Source organism: Saimiri boliviensis, chromosome 6 (assembly GCF_048565385.1).
Source record: "Saimiri boliviensis isolate mSaiBol1 chromosome 6, mSaiBol1.pri, whole genome shotgun sequence".
NCBI classification, from domain to species: Eukaryota; Metazoa; Chordata; class Mammalia; order Primates; family Cebidae; genus Saimiri; species Saimiri boliviensis.
The window spans coordinates 15,264,279-15,288,700 of NC_133454.1; the positions used below are offsets into that span (position 1 = coordinate 15,264,279).

The 24,422-nt window shown below is 36.9% G+C and overlaps 1 protein-coding gene across 4 annotated transcripts in view; it reads right to left on the reverse strand.

Moving 5' to 3' along the window:
- Positions 1-480: 480 nt before the first annotated feature.
- Positions 481-24,422, reverse strand: part of EED (embryonic ectoderm development) — a 36,246-nt gene continuing 12,304 nt past the window's right edge. The window contains exons 5-13 of one of the 4 annotated variants that reach the window (XM_039462294.2): positions 24,107-24,232; positions 23,049-23,130; positions 16,538-16,629; positions 14,589-14,722; positions 11,966-12,071; positions 10,356-10,430; positions 2,692-2,850; positions 1,547-1,620; positions 481-821 (exon numbers count right to left, since the gene is read on the reverse strand). In XM_039462294.2, the coding sequence (XP_039318228.1) occupies positions 695-821; positions 1,547-1,620; positions 2,692-2,850; positions 10,356-10,430; positions 11,966-12,071; positions 14,589-14,722; positions 16,538-16,629; positions 23,049-23,130; positions 24,107-24,232 (975 nt within the window). In that variant the 3' untranslated portion in view covers positions 481-694. Of the gene's footprint in view, positions 822-1,542; positions 1,621-2,691; positions 2,851-10,355; positions 10,431-11,965; positions 12,072-14,588; positions 14,723-16,537; positions 16,630-23,048; positions 23,131-24,106; positions 24,233-24,422 lie in introns of those variants that run through there. The other 3 variants (XM_039462295.2, XM_074400382.1, XM_074400383.1) reach the window with 3 other exon arrangements.

Consider the following 24,422-nt stretch of genomic DNA (forward strand, 5'->3'; position numbering starts at 1 on the left):
ACTATAAAGAAAGGTTATAGTTAAACATTATCATAGGTTCTAACACTATAGAATTTTAAATATTACTTGTGAAACTATTACATAAGACATCATTTAAAAATATGTAACCATAGGAAATATAATCGCCAATAATTATAAACACTTAAAATATACTTGGGGCCTATTATATGTCAAATGCTCTAACTGCCTCTGTTCTAACTGCCTCATAAATATCAAACCATTTGATCCTTACAATAACCAAGGCAAGTATTGTTATCCCTGTTTTATACACAAGAAGCCACGCAATGAGAAGCTGTTTATCCAAGGTCACATGGTAGCAGAGCCAGGATATGAATTCAATATATTTCTACAGCCTATACTTAATCTCTGTATTACAAAGCTTTCTCTGGTTAAGAGAACTACAAAAAACAACCATTATAAAAAGGCATAATTTTATTACTTTCAATTTGTTCTTTTTATCACAATGAAATAACACACAGCTTTACAAAAATAAATTTTTATTAAAAGCAGTAGAGTCTGAGCAGGAGGAAGACAGTACAAAGAATGTAAACAATGTAAACACTACATTCAGCTCAGCCTGATTGAATGCTGAAAGACAACTCTAAATGCTCTACATGTCCTTACTAACAAGATACATTAATTCTATTTTACACAGACAACAAACACACTCTAATTTTGATTAGGCAAAAGTATTTTATCGAAGTCGATCCCAGCGCCAAATACTGGCATCATCACAAACAGCTATAAGAATGCTGCTATCCCTGCTAAAACTGGTTTGTCGAATAGCAGCACCACATTTATGATGAGTCAGTGTTGTACATCTAGGGAAAAAACATGACAACAGGTTAAAGACCACACATAACATCGTCAGTGTCTGCCCTAAAACAGTGAATTAGAAAATAAGCAGATGTTCTAAGTCATACAAAAAGCATTTAAAACCAGGATATACTTCACTAAAAGCTCAGTCTCCCATTTTATAAAATGTGGATATATTTTAAGTTCAACAGGCACTATGTAGTTTGTATAAAAAGAGAACTTGGTCACCAAGGTACTCAGGAAAAACAAAAATTTATTGGAATAGGGGCCGGGCGCGGTGGCTCAAGCCTGTAATCCCAGCACTTTGGGAGGCCGAGGCGGGTGGATCACAAGGTCAAGAGATCGAGACCATCCTGGTCAACATGGTGAAACCCCGTCTCTACTAAAAATACAAAAAAGTAGCTGGGCATGGTGGCATATGCCTGTAATCCAAGCTACTCAGGAGGCTGAGGCAGGAGAATTGCCTGAACCCAGGAGGCGGAGGTTGCGGTGAGCCGAGATCGCGCCATTGCACTCCAGCCTGGGTAACAAGAGTGAAACTCTGTCTCAAAAAAAAAAAAAAAAAAAAAAAAAATTTATTGGAATAAAAAAGAATGACTTTAACTCAGAAAGCAGTAAATGTTAAAAATGACTTGAGGATGGCACTGCAAATATAAATTATCTTCTCTACATTGGCATAAAATTGTGGAGAAAAGGGCTGAAATTTTGAACAGAAATTTCTAATACTTACTTAGCTTTATGAGGATCTTCTACTTCTAAATCCCAAACATAAAGTTTGCCAACTTGATTGCCCAATGCAAGCATCTGTATAAACATATTTTTAAAAACATTAAATTAATAAAATTACCAGGTTCTAGGTAATTCGAGGAATCCTCAGACATCTTTCTTATTTCAGAAAAAGCTCAGTTCTAGCCTCTGTACTCTTGACTATTTCTGTGGGTCTTAGACTCCTGATTTGTAAACAGAGATAAAAGCAATTAATACATCACAAGTGTCTTGAGCTTATAAATAAGAAGGCATTTTGTAAACTTATGAAGGGTTTTACAAATTTATATTGTTGGCATAGTACTTAGTTTTTCTTCTGCCTTCAAGAATTACAGCAAAAGCTGTGGAAAGCTCTTCCAAAGTTTACTTACAGAAATTAATACCCAGCTGGGCGCGGTGGCTCACACCTGTAATCCCAGCACTTTGGGAGGCCTAGGCGGGTGGATCACGAGGTCAAGAGATCGAGACCATCCTAGTCAACATGGTAAAACCCCGTCTCTACTAAAAATACAAAAAATTAGCTGGGCACGGTGGTGCGTGCCTGTTAATCCCAGCTACTCAGGAAGCTGAGGCAGGAGAATCGCCTCAACCCAGGAGGCAGAGGTTGCGGTGAGCCGAGACCATGCCATTGCACTCCAGCCTGAGTAACAAAAGCGAAACTCCATCTCAAAAAAAAAGAAAGAAAGAAAGAAATACCCAGGTAATTTGTTACCACAAAATCCTAACAATAGATTTCTTTAAATTTTTAGGTAGTATTTTACCGATCTTTGATTCTGAACTTTTCTCTAGGAAAAAGTTATATACATAGATTAACAATCTAATTACTAAAACATTAAGTCTTATTAATGTTATGGTAATGTTTATGTTATGGAAGATAAATACCTCATTTCCACCATTGATACCCAACTGCCAATTTCATTTAAAGTAAGCACTGCAGATCATATGCAGAGCCACAAAAGTAGAATGAATAACATCAAAGGGCAAAATACTCAATATGGAACATCAGGGAGATTCGTAAAGGAAACAGAACATGGACACAACAGAAAAAGCTAGCATTACAATGGTCTTTCATAAGTGAGATCATTTCAAAACATAAAAGTACGTTGGTACCTTTTGCCAGAAATCCATAGAAAACCTCATGTACCAAATGTCACACTGGCTGTAATCAAATCGTCCAAGAATAGTCACATTAGACTCACTGGGTTTAATTTTATCTATATCATCTTCCATCTTGCCAGGTTTCCAGCACACAATGGCATTTTCACAAGACTGAAACAGAGAGATAAATGAGAAAAAGAAATATTAATGAGGAACTGAATATACAAAGTAAAAACAAGGTTCTTCTCTACTACTGTTTTGGAATTCACAGTTCTCAGAACCTGGTTTATTCAGCTATTAAGTACAGTGATGTACATTCATTTATATTTACAGTTCATATCCACACTTAAGGACAAGAAATCTGATCATCAACAGAATTCGTTGATGCAAAAGAATCACATTATCTGGAATATCCATTTTGGAAGCTAACATTTCTCTTCCAAGTTAAACCAAGTTCAGCTCTAGAAACTCTGACACCCAGAGACTTTAAGTGTTTTATACCAAAGGTACAATTACAAACACACAGAATTAAAATACATGGCTTTTCATAATCCAGCATCAGTCTGGTCCTTACTTCACTAGTTTCATCTTTCCCAATTCAGTTTCCCATTTCACAGGTGGTTTCCTTTACCTTTTTAACGATTAATCCTTATCCAGTATCTGTGCCACACAGTAGGTGCTCAACAGATATCTTAGGAAAGTTAATGAACTCACATAAATGCCCTTAGAACTCAGGTTATAAATAGGACAATCGAAGGCAAGTAAAGCAGTTGTTTAACATAAAGACACTGATATGGGGATAGGATTTGAAATAGGCTTCAAAGTTATACTTTTCCTATCCTATAAAATTAAATTTGTATACACATATATAAGCAGTAAGTGATAAATACAATGAGAACAAATTGCAAAACTGTGGGCACTATTCATATTACCATCTAGGTCAGCAGTTTGCCCACTAAGGAACATTTGGCAATGTGCCTGTATTCTAATGATTAGAGGCCAGAGATGCTACTAAACATCTTATAATGCACAGGAAACCCCCTACAAAAAAAGAATTATCTGGCCTAAACAAAACAGCACCAGGATTCAGAAATCCCGGTCTAAGTGAACAGTGCCAACAGTGCCCCCTAGAGTTTTACTCAACAGCCTACATAATATAGTCACAGGTGTCAGTCCTGTGGGATTCACAGGCATTTGAATAATTTAATAGTATGGCCACTTGAAGATTAGAGAGGAGACAACACATTTTTTTTCTTCTCTGCCTTTTTTATTTAGACTTTTGAAATCCTAGTGCTATACGACATCTGTTATACAAGTTTTTAACTGTAAAGCACCTCAGAAACCACCTAGTGTGATGACTCTTGGCCAAATGCAAACCTGGATCAGCAGCCTGTAGAGTTTTCTTGGAAGATTCATCTCAGCCGCTAAGAGAAAGCCAAAGCAGAAGAACTGTAAAATAGCTCTTCAAGTGCTTCTTACTAACCAGTGGTAAAAGTACTGGTTCAGAATTTCTGAAGGTGAGGTCTAGGAAATCTATTTTTCTAATGTTCTCCTAGTGATTCAGACACAGAGCCAGATTTCAGACTACCAATATATTTCAGTTCCGCCTACCACCTAAAATTCAGAAATCCTTTCCAGTGATCTGATGAAGTTCGAAGAGCAGAAATTTTAAAAAGTTACTGCCTTTTTAATTCTGCTGCCAGAACAATGGAGTAGACATATTTTTCCCTATCCATCCACTTAAAAGTCTGAGTATCATATATAAAGCAAATGCAAGACTCGGAAAGGTAGAGAAAATGCAAACAAGTTAAAAACCTAGGAACATAAACGATAACCGTTGAGTTTCCTAGGTTTTCCTTTGCCTTATGTATTCCAGACTGGATGCGAGAAAAGCCAGCAAGTCATAAATTCTAATGACTTAAGAACAACAACAAAAGCCTGCTCTTTCTAGCCAAGGGACCAAAAAAAGCGGCAGCCTAGCAAGACAAAATTTTCAGACAACAATGCTCTACTCCAGCCAAACACCCTAGAAAAATCTGTGGCCCCATCTCCACCTGAACCAGCAAAAGCCCAATGAAAACCCATTCTCAAGTTGTAACAAAGCACCCCATGTGCCTACCCCATAATTCTCCCCATACCTCTTGTAGCAATGGGGTGACACTCCTCCTCCTCTCAGGCTAGTGTGGTATCAGAGGAGGCCCAGCAGAGTTAGGACATTCATAACCACTCGTTGGTAAGGCCACCACCAACTATCCACATTGCTAATGGAGACCACTAGGGGAGCAGTAATTAGGCATCCTGGCCCTTCCCAGCTAGGCTGGTATCAGCTGAGGCGTACGGAGAGCCTTAACTCCCATACTCAGCAGTAATGAAGCACCAAACCAAGTCAACCAAGTGGGGAACCTGGACTTCCACCTCGACCTGGCAATCATAACACAATGTGCTTCCCTTCCCCAGCTGAAAAGGTATCAGAGAAAGCCTGCTCTAAGAGAAGACCTAAATAAGGTCCAGAGTCATAATATCCAAAATACTCAGGTTTCATTTAAAAAATCACTCTTCATACTAAGAACCAGAAATACCAACTTTAAAAAGATAATCAACAGATATCAACACCGACATAACCATAGATGTCAGATCTGACATAGATTTAAGGAAGGCATCGTAAAAATGCTTCAATGACCACAAACACATGTAAATAGAAAACAAGTCTCAGCAAAGAGAAGTTATCAAGAATGAACTGGAAGTTTTAAAACTAAAAAATACTATTATAACTCAAATAAAAACTCAGTTGATGGGCTCAATACCAAAAGAGGAGGGGGTCAAGAGTCAGTAAATTTAAAGAAAGTACAATAGAAATTACCCAATCTGGCCAAGCGCAGTGGCTCATACCTGTATTCCCAGTGCTTTGAGAGGCCAAGGCAGGCAGATCACCTGAGGTTGGGAGTTCAAGATCAGCCTGACCAACATGGAGAAACCCCATCTCTACTAAAAATACAAAATTAGCCAGGCGTGATGCCGAATGCCTGTAATCCCAGCTACTCAGGAGGCTGAGGCAGGAGAATCTCCTGAACCTGGGAGGCGGAGGTTGTGGAAGTCGAGATTGTGCTATTGCACTCCAGCCTCAGCAATAAGAGCGAAACAAGAAAGAAAAGAGATGAAAAGGGAAGGAAGGGAGGGAGGGAGGAGGAAGGAATTATCCAATCCGAACAAAAAAGAGAAAAAAGACAGTCCTAGGGACCAAACAAAAGATCTAGCATTCTTATAATCAGAATCCCAAAATAAATACAGGAAGAGAGCAGAGCAGAAAAAGAGTTTAAATAATGGCTGAAAACTTTCCAAACCTGGGACAAAACATAAATCTATTACAGATTCAAGAATGTCAGCGAACCCCAAACAAGATAAACCCAAAGAAATCCACATAAAGTCATACTACACTCAAACCTCAAACTAAATATACTCACGCTCAATTTGAAAAACCAAAGGCAAAGAAAAAATCCTGAAAGCTGTAAGAACATCTTATCTACAGGAGACAAACAATTCCAATGACAGCAAATTTCTCATCGGAAATTACAGAGGCCCAGTAGAGTTTGGACATTTTGCTCCAAAGATGGAGCAAAACATTTGTCAAGTGTTGAAAGAAAATAACTGGGAAGCCAGGATCATATATTCAGTGAATATATCCCTCAGGAATAAAGAAGAAATGAGGCCATGCTGAGATAAAGAAAAACTAAGAGAATCTGTTAACAGCGGACCTGCTCTAAAACAATGGCTAAAGGAAGTTTTCAAAACAGAAAATTAATGATATTTATCAGTAAGGAAGAACAACAGAAAATGCAAAATGAGTTAATACAATGCTCTCCTTTTCCTCTTGGGTTTTCCAAATTATGTTTGATCGCTGAAACAAAAAACAAACAAAAAAAACTGATATGGTTCTCAAATAGAAATAAATATTTAAGACAATTATAAATGGAGAAGAACATAGTTATGTAAAGGGAAGGAAGCATTCTAAATTTCATTCAAATTGGTAAGAATGCCAACTGGGTGCAGTGGCTTGTTCCTATAATCTCAGTGCTTTGGGAGGCTAATGCAGGAGAATCACTTGAGGCCAGGAGTTTAAGACCAGCCTGAGCAACATGGCAAAATCCCCACCTCTACAAAAATTAAATTGGCTAAGCATAGTGTTGCATGTCTATAGTCCTAGCTACTTGGGAGGCTGAGGCAGGAAGACTGCTTGAGCCCAGGAGTTTGAGGCTTCAGAGAGCTATGACTGTCTGAAGGGACTGTCATGGGACTGTGCCACTGCACTCCAGGCTGAGTGACTGAGGGAGACTTTATTTCTGGAGAAAAAAAAAATTGTAAAATGCTGATGATATACAGTAGACTAATGAGTTACTATAGATAAAATGGAATTCTAAAAACTGTTCATGTAACCCAGGAGGTTAGGGGGAGGGGGAAACTCAGAGAGAAATGAAAAAGACAGAAAGAAAAATGACAGACTTAAAACAATAACTGATATTAAGGCTTAAATATAAGTGGTGTAAATATACCAACTAAAAGAAACAGAGTAGATTAAAAAAAATATGACCCAACTAATACCATCTATAAGAAACTTAATTATAATAAACATAGATTAAAAGTAAAAGTTTGAAAAAGATTATGTAATGATAAAAGAGTCAACTCCAAAGACATAGGAATACCAAATGTGAATGCACCAACATTCACATGGACTGCAAAACAAGACAGAACTGAAAGGAGAAACAGAAAAATCTACACTGTAGCTAAAGATTTTAACACCTGTCTCTCAATGGTTGATAAAACAGTAGACAGAGAACAAACAAGGATATAGAAGAATTCAACAACATCATCAACCAAGAGTATCTAATGAACACTTATATAACACTCCACCCAACAGAATACACATTCTTTTCAAGCTCCCATCAAATATCTAAGATAGAGCCATAAAATAAATTCTCAAAAAGCTAAGCTGCCATCTTAAGAAACTCGTAAAAGTTGAGCAAAATAAACCAACAGTAAACAAAAGAGAAGACATCAATAACATTTACAAAAAAAAAAAAAAAAAGAAAAGCTGGTTCTCTGAAAAGATCAATAAAGTTCAGAAACCTCTAGCAAGACTGACCAAGACCCTGTCTCAAAAAAGAAAGAAACATGGGTTATCACTAGAGACCCAGCAGATACTGAAAGGATAATAAGGGGATACTACAAACAACTCTGTACACATAGATTTTACCTTACATGGGATCTACCAATTCCTCAAACAGCACAAACTATTACAGCTCACCCAATATGACCCAATATGAAGGTAGTTAATTTGAATAGCCCTGTAACTATTAAGTTAATGGACTTCATTATAAAGTAACACTAGCCAGGCAGTGGCTCACACCTGTAATCCCAGCACTTTGGGAGGCCAAGGCGGGCAGATCACTTGAGGCCAGGAGTTCGAGACCAGGCTGGCCAACATGGTGAAACCTCATCTCTACTAAAAAATACAAGCTGGGTGTGGGACACGCCTGTAAACCCAGCTACTCAGAAGGCCGAGGCATGAGAATCACTTGAATCCAGGAGGCAGGGGTTGCAGTGAGCAGAGCTCCTGCCACTGCACTCCAGCCTGGGCAACAGAGCAAGACTCTGTCTAAAAAAAAAAAGAAAAAAGTAACACTACTTTTGCACAATCTCTTCCGGAAAATGGGAAACAGATCATTTGACAATTCATTTTATAAAGCCAGTATTGCTAATATCAAAACCATAAAAAACAGTACCAAAGGAAGAGTTCAGACCAGTATCACACACCTCATGAATACAGACACAAAAATCCTTAACGAAATATTAGCAAACACAACTCAGCAATACACAAAAAAATTACACAGGATGATCAAGTAGAATGTATTCCAGGGTTCCAAGGCTGTATCAATATTAAGAAAGCCAATTAATATAATCCACTACATTAACAGGCAACAGAAGAAAAACCACATGATCATATAAACTGATGAAGAAAAGGCATCTGACTAAACACGACTCATGAAAAAGCTCTCAAAAATTTAGGAACAAGAAACAGTTCTCAACTTTCCCAACTTGATAGAGAATATCTACAAAAAAAAAGACTGACAAGTCAAGAATATCTGTTCTTAACACTGCTATTCAACACAGGACTTAAAGTTCACCACTGCGATAAGGCAAGGAAAAAAAAAAGGCATATAGATTACAAAAGAAGAAATAAAACTGTCCTTATTTGCAGATCACAAGATAGTCTACAGAAAAAAATCACAAAACACACCTTGAATAAGTAGTCTAGGTAGGTCATAGGATTCAAGATCAATATGGAAAAATCAATTCTATTTCTATGTATTTGTTATGAACACAAAAAAATGGAAATTAAAAATACAAAACAATTTATAATTGCTAAAAATACTTAGGTATAAATCTAACAGGAAAAACAGGACTCATATGCTAAAAACTATAAAATGCTGATGATCAAAGTCAAAGAAGATGTAAATAAATGAAGAGACATACCAGTTATGGATTAGAAGACTCAGCACAATAATATTAATTTCTCCTCAAAATTATATATACAGGTTTAATACAATTCCAGTCAAAACCTCCTTCTCCTCAAAAAAACTCCCAGCAGGACTTTTATAAATGTTGAAAAGATTATTCTAAAATTTATACAGAAAGGCAAAGGAATTAAAATAGCTAAAAACAATTATGAAAAAAAAAAAAAGGTAGGAGAAATTGATCAGATTTCAAGAATAATTATAGAGCTATAATGTAGTACTGGTGGAGGGACAGATATACAGATCAATGAAACAACAGGAAAAACAGAAACAGCCCCACCTAAGTGCAGCCAAACAATTTCTGACAGAGGTGCAAAAGTAATTCAATGGTAGAAGAATAGTCTTTCAACAAATGCTGATGAACAAGTGAGTATCTATAGGGGAAAAATGAACTTCAACCTAAACCTCACACCTTTATAAGGAAATCAACTCAAAATGGATTATACATTTAATGTAACACAGAGCAGTATAAAACTTTTACAAGAGAACTAGAAATGACCAAAATGTCCTACCACAGATAGTTAAATAAACTATGATAATCCATATCATGGAATACTACTCAGCATTAAAAAAAGAGAACTACTGATACAGGCAATAATTCGGATGGACCTTAAGGGTCTGAGTGGAAAAAAACAATCTTAAAAGGTCCCAGACTGTACCATTCTTGAAATGACAAGGTCTATGGCTTGATAAGGAGTTCTTAGGCACAACATCAAAAGCATAATCCATAACATAATTTTAAAAAATCAATATACTGGATTTAATAAAAATTAAAAATTATTTGCTCTGAGAAAGACGCTGTTAGGATGAAAAGACAAGCTATAGACTGAAAGGAAATATTTGCAAACTATGTATCTGATATAGGATTCATATTTAGAATATATTCAAAACTCAACAGTTAAAAACAACAACAACAAAAAACCAATCCAATTAGATAATGAGCAAAAGATATGAAGAGACATCACCAAAAAGAATATACGAATGGTAAATAAGCACATGAAAAAGATGTTCAACATCACTAGCCATCAGGGAAATGCAAATTAAGACCACGATGAGATATCACTACACACCTATCAGAACAGCTAAAATAAAAAATAATGACAATACCAAATGCTGGCGAAGATTCGGAGACACTGGATCTCTCATACATTGCTGGTGGGAATGTAAAATGGCACGGCCACTCTGGAAAATAGTTTGGCAGTTTCTTAAAAAACTAAACAAACTTAACCATGACCCAGCAATTGCCCTCCTAGGCGTTCACCCAAGGAAATGAAAACTTAAGTCCACACAAAAACCTGTACGCAACTGTTCACTAGCAGCTTTATTTGCAATAGCCCAAAACTGGAAATGACCAAAACGCCCTACCATAGATAGTTAAATAAGCTATGGTAATCCATACCATGGAATACTACTCAGCAATAAAAAAGGAGAACTACTGATACAGGCAACAACTTGGATAGATCTCAAGGGTTTGAGTGGAAAAAAAACAATCTTAAAAGGTCCCAAACTGTACTATTCTTGAAGTGAAAAATTCACGTGATAAAATGACATTAACACTATACACATACATTGTACCAGTGTCAATTTTCTGGATTTGATATTGTATTACAGTTATGTAACGTATAACCTTTGGATTCTGGGCAAAGATCATATGGGACCTCTCTGTACAATCTTTGAAACTTCCTATGCATCGAATTATTGGAAGGCCAAAAGTTTAAAGAAAAAAACAGTTTACACATAAAGCCAAGAAAAAAATAAATCAGGCTCTGCCCAAGAAAATGTGAAGTAGCCTGAAATTCACATCAAGAAAAGAAACTGGACAGCAATTTTACCAAATTTGATAATCCTAAATGTTCTTGTGAAATCATCAATAGCTTCTCTAAATTATCAGCTAAAAAAAAAAAAAATACAGACACACATACACAAACACACACACAGACACACAGACACACACATAGATGGCCCCTAACTTACAATGGTCTGATTTACAGTTTTTCAACTTTACCTTAATAGTACAAAACAGTTGCAATTTTGAGGTAGTTGGAATTTTGAATTCTGATCTTTTCCTGGGCTAGCAGTATGCAGTATGTGAGATACTCAACACTTTATTTAAAAGAGACTTTGTGTTAGCTAATTTTGCCTAACTGTAGGCTAATTCTGAGCACATTTAAGGTAGGCTGGGCTAAGCTATGATATTCAGTAGGTTAGGTATATTAAATGCATTTTCAACTTATGATGAGTTTATCAGGATGTAATCCCCTCATAAGTGGAGAAGCAACTGTTTAAATCCAGCAACAGGAGTAAGGTTTGGCAAACTGTAGCCCATAAGCCAACTGCAGCCACGTGTTTTTGTAAATAAAATTTTAGTAATATAGTCACAGAGATACAAAAAAACAAAAGACAACTCTGTTGGCTTTAGTTACTGGTTATCTTGTAACAATACTGAATATCAGAGAACACTATCACCTTACAAAACTACTCATCTTACTGGAGCACAAAGAATTATAATTCAATGACATTTTTTATCCTTAAAACAAGTTTCTAGATATATCAAAATATGAGACTTTAAAAAAAGGCAATTTCCCATCTGCCATTCAATTTACTAAACTACATAAACTGCTCCCTACCAAGTTCCAACACACACACACACACACACACACACACACACACACACACACACACACGATGGAAGTACAGCTTAACTGCAGTTACCATACCTTAGAAAGTATCAAATCGCCTAACCATCGCACACAATCAACATAATTCCTATGTATGTCTCTGGTAGAAAAATCAGGAAAATGGATTTTCTGAGAAATAAATGGCCTGAAGGAAGAATGGAAATGTAAAAAGTTAAAAGAAAAAATTATAGTAGAATCATACTCGTTTTCATTTTTGGATTTATAAAACTTGGAAAAACAGAATGTAAGACTGTTAATTACTCTGTGTTCCTCCATAAATGACCACCTTATCTATTTATTGAAAGCTGAAGTCTCATTCCACTTTTATTTTGTTCCATTATCAATTATTCAAGTTTATTTTCGTCCTATGATAGATACTTCATTTATAAACATTGTAGTTTCCTGCCTTTAACTATATTTAACCCAAAATTAATCACTTCAGTTCTGGGTATCCTAACCAATAATAAAGACCTGATCAGTTTCTCACAGAAAATATACTAAGCTACCTACTCAGAACTTAAAATTAAGCATTAATAGTCTATGAAAGTCAACTTATCTACACTACTTCAAAAAAGAGTCATCTTTCCAGGAACAACTAAACATCATTCCAAAATCTGCTGAAGGTAAATCTAGATGAGAGTCCTGCCTTGAGCAATAATTTCTGAAAATGATCTTACAGGAATTTAAAATTTCTTAGATGGGGCTGGGTGCAGTGGCTCACACCTTTAAGGCCAAAGTGGGTGAATCATCTGAGGTCAGGAGTTTGACACCAGCCTAGCCAACATGGTGAAACCCCATCTCTACTAAAAATAAAATTAGCTGGGCGTGGCGGCAGGTGCCTGTAATCCCACCTACTCAGGAGGCTGAAACAGGAGACTCACTTGAACCCGGGAGGTGGAGGTGGCAGTGAGTCAAGATCACACCACTGGACTCCAGCCTGGGCAACAAGAGTGAAACTCCATCTCAAAAAAATAAACATATAAGCCAGGCACGGTGGCTCACGCCTGTAATCCCAACACTTTGGGAGGACGTGGTGGGTAGATCACCTGGAGTTCGAGACCAGCCTGACCAACATAGAGAAACCTCATCACTACTAAAAATACAAAATTAGCTGGGCATGGTGGCACATGCCTGCAATCCCAGCTACTCGGCAGGCTGAGGCAGGAAAATTGCTTGAACCCAAGAGGTAGAGGTTGTAGTGAGCCAAGATCACGCCAATGCAATCCAGCCTGGGCAACAAGAGAGAAAAACTCCGACTCCAATAAATAAATAAATAAATAAATAAATAAATGAATGAATGAATGAATGAATAAAATTTCCTAGGACTTTTCCAAATTTCTGTATTTAGGAAACTAACTGGCACCACTGTTTTCATCAGAGATATTTGTGACAATAAACAAAACAAGCTACTATTAATTCTGGAGTTATTTAATTAACAGTATACTTAATACTCCTAATCCACTCAGTTTTAAATCTGAAATAACTGTATAATATGCCATGAGTTAGTTGTCTTAGGCAATTCTTACATCCTCTCTACCTTTTCCCTCAGATATGTAAAAAGAACACTGGATTGCATCAACTCAAAAAAATCCTTCCAATTCAAATTTTGGAATATTTGTTAAAACATTAAAATGTTATTGGTGATCTGATATAAATTCTTAACTCTGCTATAATTAATTGCTTTTTATCGGAGTACATATTATAATTGTATGGCCAAACCTCTCTCATAGAAAAAACCAGCATAACTGTTATTTTTTGAAAACTGTGAAATAGTTTGAATTTATTCCAGACATCTAGAAAATAACCTAAAAATATAAATTTAACATTGTACTATTAGCTCCTGGCATTTTAAAGGAGAAACTTAAAACTTGCAATAATTCTTAAAGGGCACTTAGGTCTGATGAATGTTAGTGCACTGAAATATTTACTGATGCTTACAAATTTAATAATCTATTAACAATCTGGCTTGATAACCAGAAAATGAACTCTAGCTTTTTGCTAAAACAAAAGTACCAACAAAGTTAACATGCAGACATACAATGTTTATAGTGAAAGTGTTAATGACAGTTACTGCATTAAGAATTGAGACATTTCAAAAATACATTAAGAAAACTACCAAAATTCCCCAACCTACAGTACCATGAAGCGAGGCTCCTGCATTTGAATTCTCTCCATTTAATGAAGTGAGATTATCCAGAGAAAAGCATTATCATGAATTACAGCTAAAAAACTCCATTTTTTAAAACTGTGGTTTACCATCTTGAATTCGAGTATCGTTTAAAAAAAGTTAATATAACATTATTCTCAAGTGTCCTTTCCTCTCCCTAGTCCATAATAAGCTTAAGTGATTTGAAACTTTTACATTTGTAACTTAAAAGGTCAAGCATATGCATACCAAAATAGAAATAAGTAAAATGTGCTACTAAGTTAAGATGACAACACAATTTAAGGGAGATTTTGAAAATTAAGCCACAAACACTGCAAATAAAGGACTTCTTAAAGGGTTTTCATGGAATTTTATGGTATGTAAATTATGTCCTAAAGTTAAAAGAAGGTCTTCTAAACTCAATGTTGGGGGCTTATATGGCAATTTTGGAGGGAAAATAAAATATATATTCAACAGTACAACATGGCAAATTGTTTTAAATACCACAGTAGTTACCTGTTAGTTTTATTTGGGTTATAATCATAAGATTCCTTAATTGCATTCATCATTCTCTTTGAATTGATCCTCCAAAGTTTAAGAGAGTGATCCATACCACAGGACATTATTTTTTCACCCAAAAGATCATAATCCTGTATATAAAATGAAAAAGCTATATATAAATTACAGTTCCAAATTATATTTTTCCAATTTCCACCTGATGTGCAACATAGTGAAAACTTTATTTCAAATCAAAATACAAACTACATTTTGGGTTTCATCTAAATAGACCATAAATCAGAGTTTACTACTTTCAAGATTTACAGCTTTAATTAGTTTGTCACCATAGGAATATATGCACATTTACAATGTGTAAATCAAGAAAAAATTACTTAATTTTATCTAATCAAATAAACTTAAATATTTTTCTTATTTTGAAGGTAAATTGAACAGTAAGGTAAAATAATTATTCTATCACACAAAGAGCTGAATAGTGATACTACTTTTCTTGTCCAACCCTGACCAACCAATGAAACTGATACTTGCATGTGAAAATACATGAATCCTTAAAGAGCTGACACTGTACTTTATCTATACTTTTAAATCAAAACATTTCAAAGTTAATTACGTTTAGAGTTTACTTTTAAGTGAATTTTTTAAAGTCTACTAAAACAACAGATTTTAACTTTTCTCATTTGCTGTTTGCTAATTTTTAACAGACATCTGTCTATAATAACAACCTCATCTCACAGGCAGACAATGAGTCCCAGAGATACTATTTAATTTAGCAAAAGGCACATAATGAGTAAAGAAAATCTCACAGCTATCCAACTATTAGTGAACCCTGTATTACACGGACGAGGTATATACTGTTTGCTGTTCTCATTCTAAAAAATGACAGTAGAGAGTTCTATTGGAGTGTATTTTCCTTACTAACCTAGATATTATATGTTAATCCAACCTTTGAATTATGAGCACCACTTTAGAAGAGCCTAAGAACTTTAGACTTGATGTTAATATTGAATTGACGGATGTCCTACTTCTATTTACCTCAATGTCAACAGCAAGAAGGCATCCTTAGAGACAATACCGCTAATTTGGAGTTCTTAGTGACAGTTAACTTGGCTTTTATACACTTAATAAAGCCAGATGCAGAATGCTACTGCAACTTTTAGAAAATCCAAGTTAACAGGGAATTCCAAGGAAGGTATGGGTCTCACAAAGGAATCCAAACTCCAACACTGGAATATTTTAGTACCTTCAATTTAAAATGCTACATGCTATAAAATATGGTGTCCCTTTACATAGTTTAATGAAAAAAAACCTAAGAGGTGTGAAATTACTTAAGGAATCAAATGAGCTAAACATGGAACATAAGCTAAAATAATGTTAAAATTTGAAACCTGAATAAAAACACTTGTATAAAAGACCAATGGATTATAATACATCAATGTAAAGGTGGTATTTGTTTATCTTTAAACAAAATTAACTATTGGTCTTGCATTATACCATGCCATCCAAAGAGTGGAAACAAGTTACCTAAAACAGTGTGAGCATAATAAAACACTGCAAAAAAGCAGAAAACTTATGTTTCAACTTCAAAGTAAAGATGGAAAAGCTCTTTAATGACTATACAGTTTAATTTTTTTTCTTTAATAACTGAGAAACAGCAAAACAAACAACTTGGTGATTTTAGATTAAGAGGAAAGGAGCAAGATCATACTACCCTCAAGAGAATCCAGGGATTGGTATAAAGTGCAAGTAATTTTAAAAACAGATAAATAAATATAGTCTTGTTTTATTCCTTCATCTGGAGAATTAAAATCTTATATGTCAAACATAAGTGAATGTCTGCCTAACAGGCTATATGAAACAAGCATGCTTTCTTATTATAAGGAAAGAGTCCCATGAAGACTGTTCACAGCTATGTAAACCTGAAAGTCACTGCCCTGCAGTTTTCAACTTACAGCACTTAGAACTTCATCTCTGTGCCCTTCTACGCCTCCAAATATTGCCACCAGAGTGTCCGTTTGGATATTCCATAATCGTAAGGCATGATCTAGTATAAACATACAAAAATTAGATGAATGTTTTTTATTTACTATGAACTTTAAACATCTTGTGAAAGAAAAACTACTAAAGTCCAGATGTAAGCTATGCACAGTAAAGCCTAAAAATGGAATCTATACTACATAGCAACTTAAAATATTTACATTACACATAGAATTAGTTAGGTAAGAGCTATACTTTGAATAGGTCCCCCCAAGAGCATGTGTTAGAAAGTCGATTCCCAATGCAATAGTGGTGTGAGCTGGGGCCAAATGGGAAGTATTTAGATCATGAGGGCTCTATGCTCAGAAATGGATTAATAATAATTATAAAGGGGCCTGAGGCTATAAATTCAATCTCTTGCTTCCTCACACCCTCTCCTACCCTTTTGCGATGAGATGATTCAGTATGAAGGCCCCCTCACCAGATGCCGGCACCATGTTCTTGGACTTCCCAGTCTCCACATCATGAGCCAAATACATTTTTGTTCATTATAAATCATGCAGCCAGGCACAGTGGTTCACGCTTGTAAACCCAGCACTTCAGAAGGCCAAGATGGGAAAACTGCTTAAGCCCAGGAGTTTGAGACTAGTCCTAGCAATATAGCAAGACCCTATCTCAACAAAAAATTTAAAAATTAGTAAAGCCTGAGCAACAAGAAAGAAAAGAATGAATGAATTCATTGTCACCTAGTATGTAGTATTCTGTTATAGCAGCATAAAATAGACTGAGACAGAATAGTGGTACTGAGAAATGGGACTATGCTATAAATACCTGAAAATGTGAAAAAGACTTTGGAACTGGGTAATGAGGAGAGGCTGGAAGAATCTGGAGAAGCAGGCTAGAAAAACCCTGAATTGTGAATGGAGCACTGACGCTAATTCCAGTGAGGGCTAAAAAGAAGACAAGAGCTACAGGGAGAGCCTTCATCTTCTTAGGGATTACTTAAGTGGTTGTAATCAGAATGTTGGCAAAATAATGAATAGGAAAGACCATTCAGTGAGGTCTCAGACAGAAATAAGAAGCTATTGGAAAATGGAGTAAAAGGTATCCTCGTTGGCAGGGTATGATGGCTCATGCCTATAATCCCAGCACTTTGAGGCCTAGGCAGAAGGATCTACTCGAGGCCAGGAATTCGAGACCAGCCTGAGCAACAAAGTGAGACCCCGTCCCTGCAAAAAATAAATTAGCCAATGTGGTGGCATGTACCTGTAGTCCTAGCTACTTGGGGAGCTAAGGCAAGAGGATCACTGGAGCCTAGGAGTTTTGGGATGCAGTGAACTATGATCACGCCACAGTGCACTCCAGCCTGGGTGACACAGACCAACCCTGTCTTTAGTTAGCCAGGTGTGGTGGTGTGCACCTGTAGTCCCAGCTACTTGGGAGGCTGATGTGGAAGGATAGCCTAAGCCCAGGAGGCAAAGGTTGTGCCACTGTACTCCAGGCTGGGTGACAAGAGTGAGACCTTGCCTCAAAAAAATTAAACCATGCAATAAATAAAAGCTATCCTTGTCATACAGTTGTGAAGAACTTGGCAGGATTGTGTCCATGTCCTACAACGTTGAGAAAGGCAGAAATTAACAGCAAGGAATCCAATAGCTGGCAGAAGAAATATCTGAGCATCAAGGCATTCACAGTGATGCATGGCTTCTTCTGGCTGCTTACCACAAAATGAGAGAGAAATGATCTAAAGGTGAAATTTATAATTAAAAAGGAAAGCACAACAGAAAAATTCGTAAACTCTCAGAATGGCCATGTAAAGAATAAAAAAGCAGGCTGGGTGTGGTGGCTCACACCTGTCATCCCAATGCTCTGGAAGGCTGAGGTGGGAGGATCATCTGAGCCCAGAAGTTCTAGACCAGCCTGGGCAACACAGCAAGTCCCTGTCTCTTCAAAAAATACATAAAATAGAAAAGCATGTTTGGGAGAGAATATTAAGAATGTGGCTAGGTGACTAATTGTTAAGGAGATTAATAGGGAATAGAAGCCAGGGTCTATTCACCAAGACAATGGGATAATGACCCCAGAGGCATTTCCGAGATCTTCAAAACATAGCTAGGACCGTGAGGGCAAGGTTTCCAGAGTTGCACCTGTGGGACCCCTACATTCACTGTCCAGGGCTACCTCAGCACTTTTCTCCCCCTATTCCAAGGCAGTCCTCTGTGGTCACCCCAGGTTAGCTTGAGGGGTCTCAGGTGTGGCTCAGGCCATAGCTTCTGAAGGTACAAACAGCAAATCTTGGCAGTGTCCACATGGTGTTAAGTCTGCAGATGCAGAATGTAGGAACTGCGGAGGCAGGGCTTCCTCTAGCTAGATTTCAAAAGACATCACAAAGAGCCTGGAGCTCCAGGCAGAAACTTTTTATAAGGGCAGAGCAACCAAATAATTCCCACTATAGCAATACCTGGTGGAGCCATAGGGAAAAAGCCATCCCCCAAATCCCAGAACTGCTGAGCTACCAGGGCACACTGCCAGCCTTTGAGAGCTGCAGGCACCCAACTTCAACTTGTAAGATGCTATGTGGGCTGCAATTGGCAAACCCATAAAGATGGGGCTGCCCAAGGCCTTTGGGGCCCAAACCCAGCATGCCCAGAAGGCAAAAAATGGAGTCAGGGAAGATTATTCTGGTGCCTTCATTTAATCTGGTTTGTTCTGTTGGGCTTTGGACTTACTTGGGACCAGTTACCCTTATTCTTGGCTATCTCTCCTTTCTGGAAGGTAATGTCTATCTATGCTTATCCCACTGCTATATTTTGGAAGTAGGTAAGTTGCTTGATTTCTCAGACTCACAGATGGAGAATTTACCTCAGGAGGAATCCTGCCTGAGTTTCATCCATATCCCTGCCAGTAGGAGTTATGACTTTTGGGGTTACTGGATGTAATGAATGTATTTTATATGTGAGGATCTGAATTTTGGGGGCTAGGGGCAGAATGCTCCAGCTTAAATGAGCCCCCAAAAAGCATGCTGGGAAACGTAATCCCCAATTCAGCAGTGTTGGGGGATGGCACCTAAGGAGAGGCATTTAGGTCATGAGAATGCCAACCTTATGAATGGATTAATTCTAGTTATAAAAGGCTTCAAGTTCAATTTCTTGTTCTTACTCTCTAATGCCTGATTAAAGTAGACTAAGACACAGCCAGGTATGGTGGTGTGTGCCTATAGTCCCAGCTACTCAGGAGGCTGAGACAGGAGAACTGCTTGAACTAGGCAGTCAAAGCTTGCAGTGAGCTAATATCCTGTCACTGTACTCCATCCTGGGCAATAGAGTGAGACTCCATCTCAAAAACATAAAATAAAACAAAATGGACTAAGACAGTAAGTCAAGAAATATTTATGCGGTCTGAAAAATATTTTGGGTATATTTATCTCTAACTTTCTTTAAATAACCTAATTGGATGGAAATACACTTCTGAGATAAGAAAATACAGATTTGAAATAAGCAATTTTATGCCACAGAACAAGATATTAGCTTTTCCCTTCACCACACTCACATTAACAAATTAAAGGGGACTGTGATTTATATGATTTTTACAGTAAGCCCAAAATATAACTACATATATCATGCACAATTTTATAGAATGATAGTCCTTCAAAAATTATACAGCTATAATGTGAGCAATGTTAAACATTAATAAAGAATGTACCACAGACCAGGTGCAGTAGCTCACACCTGTAATCCCAGCACTCTAGGAGGCCAAGGTGTGAGGATCACTTGAGGCCAAGAATTTGAGGCCAGGTTAGGCAACATGATGAAACCATTATCTCTACAATTTTTTTAAAAAAATATTAGCCAGGCTGCTGGTTGCAGTGGCTCACGCCTGTAATCCCAGCATTTCGGGAGGCTGAGACAGCCAGATCACAAGGTCAGGAGTTCAAACCAGTCTGACCAACATGGTGAAACCCTGTGTCTTAAAAAAAAAAAAAAAAAAAATTTAGCCAGGCATGGTGATGTGCACATGTAGTCGCAGCTACTCACAAGCCTGAGGTGGGAATATTGCTTGAGGCCAGGAATTCAAGGCTGCAATGAGCTGTGATTACACTACTCTACTATAGCCTGGTTGACAGAGTGAGATCCTGTCTCTAAAACAGTATTTAAAAAAAAAACAGCACGTAAAGACATGTCATGTAAGCTTAAAATATAACAATGTTCATTCTGTCTGTAAATATTAATACATCACATAACACCAAGAGGTGTTGTACATGTAAAAATTAGTAAAAATACATTTAAAAATTAGTGCTATAAAAATGATTCCTTGATTTCAATTTTATACAAGCTTTTGTATGGACATGTTATTTCTCTTGGAATACATATGTACACCCCCACCCCCACACCCCTAGGAGATACATAGATAGATAGATATGTAAACACACCTAGGATTGGTGACTCCAACATTCTGAGGAACTGCCAGATTGTTTTTCAAAGCAGTTACATTTTACATTCCCACCGGCAGTGTCTAAGAGGGCTCTGCTGATTCCTTCCTGTGCCAATCAATACTTGTTATTATCTAAGGTTTTTATTATAGCCACCCTAAGTAGGTATGAAGTGGTATCTCACTGTGGTTTTGATTTGTATTTTCTTAATGATTAATATGTTAAACATCTTTTCATGTGCTCAGTGGCCATCTGTGTATATACTCTGAAGAAATGCCATTCAGAACTTTTGGCCATTTTTAAATGGGGCTGTCTTTCTATCATTGAGCAGTAAAACTTCTTGATACAAGTCTCTTACTAGCTGGGAATCATGGCCCATGCCTGTAATCCCAGCATTTTAGGAGGCCAAGGCAGGAAGACTGCTTAAGGCCAGGAGTTTGAGACCAGTCTGGGTAACACAGCAAGACTTCACCTCTACAAAAACATTTTTTAAAAAGTTAGCCAGGCGTGGCCAGGCACGGCCACGTTGGCTCACGCCTATAATCCCACTTTGGGAGGCTGAGGCAGGTTACCTTACTCAGGATCACCTGAGATCAGGAGTTTGAGACCAGCTCTGGACAACATGGCAAAATCCCGTCTCTATCAAAACTAGAAAAAATTAGCCGGGCATGGTGGTGGGCACCTGTAATCCCAGATACTCAGGAGGCTAAGGCAGGAGAATCACTTGAACCCAGGAGGCAGAAGCTGCAGTTAGCGGAGATCGAGCCATTGCACTCCAGCCTAGGTGACAAAGCGAGACTCTGTCTCAAAAAAAAAAAAAAAAAAAAAAAGAAAAAGAAAAAGAAAAAAGAAAAAACACTTGTGATATTTAGAACAAGTAAGGCACTATGGCCTATACACCTGTACAGAAATATCTGAGACCCAATTAGTGTTATCAGGAAACAAGAAACAGTAATCAGCTCTTCCTAGAGGTAGTGATTTCCAAAGTTAAGCTTTGGTAGTTATAAAAAAATGACTATGAAACTTTTTTATGACAAACTTTCACATAAGAGCTTTAATTTAAGGACATCGTGAGTAGACTGCAGGGGAGATTACAGGTTTGACAAGCCTAAGAAAATAACAATCTTGTAAGTAGAAATGGAAAGAGAAAGGCATTCAAAAACAATATTAAAAATAAGATCATCCTAATTCATTTGAGAGAGCTCAGAAATTAGATAATGTCTAAACCCACATTAAATTTATAATGCCTATGAAGGCATAAGGAACAATGCAGTGCTTTCCCTTCATGGGAAATACTTCAAGTAACTTATCCTGGAGAACTTAGCATTTTAAAGAAATTCTATAGGGAATCCCTCATAAAACAATAGCTTTTTAAAAAAATTAAAAAGCAATATGAATTTTTCTATGTAGTATTTAATATTACATGATTGGACAGAATGATCTGGATATGCTAACACAGCCTGGGATTTTCACACTAAAATTTATTGTTATAAAATTATTTTTTCATGTGGCTTTTTATCACCTTAGAACACTATTTGTCCACACACTGGGGCCTATTGCAGGGTGGAGGGTGGGAGGAGAAAGAGGATCAGGAAAAATAACTAATAGATACTAGACTTGAAATAAAACAGGACTTGTTAACCTAAGTAACAGAAAGGCTCTCTAAAAGAAAAGATGTTTATATGGAAATAAAGCACTTCAATGAGAATGCGCATGCCAAAGTAAACTGTGGGTGTTTTCAGAGAGGTAAAGGAAAGATAGAGGTTTTTAAAGGAAAAAAATGAGAAGGATTACGTAATTGTTTTGAATTAAGATTCGCCTCAAAATCAGTAGCAAGGGTAATGCCAATCTGAGGATGAATAGGCACTTACTGGCAGTTATTTCCTAGGTAAGGTTGTGGTTCTTGTGTTTTTTGGGTGAGTTTCTATTATCAGACATACATACATGTGAACTCTCTTTTCATGGCTTTTCCTATTTGTCAGGGTTTTCTTGACATTAGTGACTCCATCCTAATTCTGACAACTTACACAGACTAAAGAAATATTTGCTTCCCTTACCTTTACTTACTGACAGGAGAAGATTTGGATCTCTTGGGTGGAATTTCAACTCATTGATAGCATTTCCATGGCCAACATAGTGCTACAATAAATTTAAAACATTTCAAGTTTCATATCTCAAAATCAGTAATTTCTTTTTCACAAATCTACAGAGAATGTAAAAATAGTTTCACTTAAAGTGGTGGTTCCGAACCTTGGCTGCATGTTAAAATCACCCAAAAAACTTGAAAAGAGAAAAAAAAAAAGAGTCCAGGCAGTGTGTGGCTCATGTCTTTAATCCAAGCACTATGGAAAGCTAAGGCAGAATCACTTGAGGCCAGGAGTTCAAGATCAGCCAGGGCAATATAGCAAGACCCTATCTTCACATATGCACACAAAAATTAAAAATTGGACCCAGCTACTTGAGAGGCTGAGGCAGGAGAATCACTTGAGGCCAGGAGACATGGGCTGCAGTGAGTTACAATCATGCCACTATACTCCAAACTGGGCAAAAGAGTGAGAGACTCTGTTTCAAAAAAAAAAAAAAAAAAACAGAAAAAAAAAAATTCTCAAAACCCCACCTACAGATATTCTAATCGGATTAGCAGAGGCTCCAGTATGTGTAGGGTTTAAAAGATCCTCACATGATTATGATGTGTCCCCAGGGTTAAAAACAGCTGATTAAAGTTGATTTGAAAAATCTGTCTTCTTATCAAGACTTCACCTTTATGTCTTGTTACAAGGTCGCTTTGACAAGGCCCCTGGAGTTTGGATGTCTTGGAAAACTGACTCACTCTTATTGTTCATTTAGAGCCTCTCAAAGCAAAGCATGAAAAGGGTGAAGGAGGGAAATTCTTTAAAAAGAAAACACCATAAATATTAACATTTTCCCACTTATTCCTTAATTTACATTACTTGAATGTGACAAACGTCTCAAAAGACTCATCTAAAGAGAGCAGTAAGTACAAATCAAATCAGAAATGTTACATTCATACGATTAGTTTTAAATTTAACATTAAAAGTTTTTTTACGGGTGTGCATTCAAAAGAAGCAGAACTACAACTTACAGAAAAACCCACCTTTATACACTGCATTGTTATAGGATTAATTATCCTAATTATGCCTCTAGATCCAGCTACAGCCAGTAGAGGATGGCTTGTATTGCTATCATAGGTCCATGCACAAGTGTAAAAGTTTTCATCAGCCTATGAAATTCCACAGTTAAGAAATATAATTTGTTTATGAAAACGATGTCAATAATTATAACAGAAACTTACACAGAACTGCTAATGTTTTTGACATAAAAGTTCTGATTTTCCTTATACAACCAAATTTATACAATGAGGATTTGAGGTCTAAAATCCGTAACAAATGATCAAAGTTACAGTCTCTCCA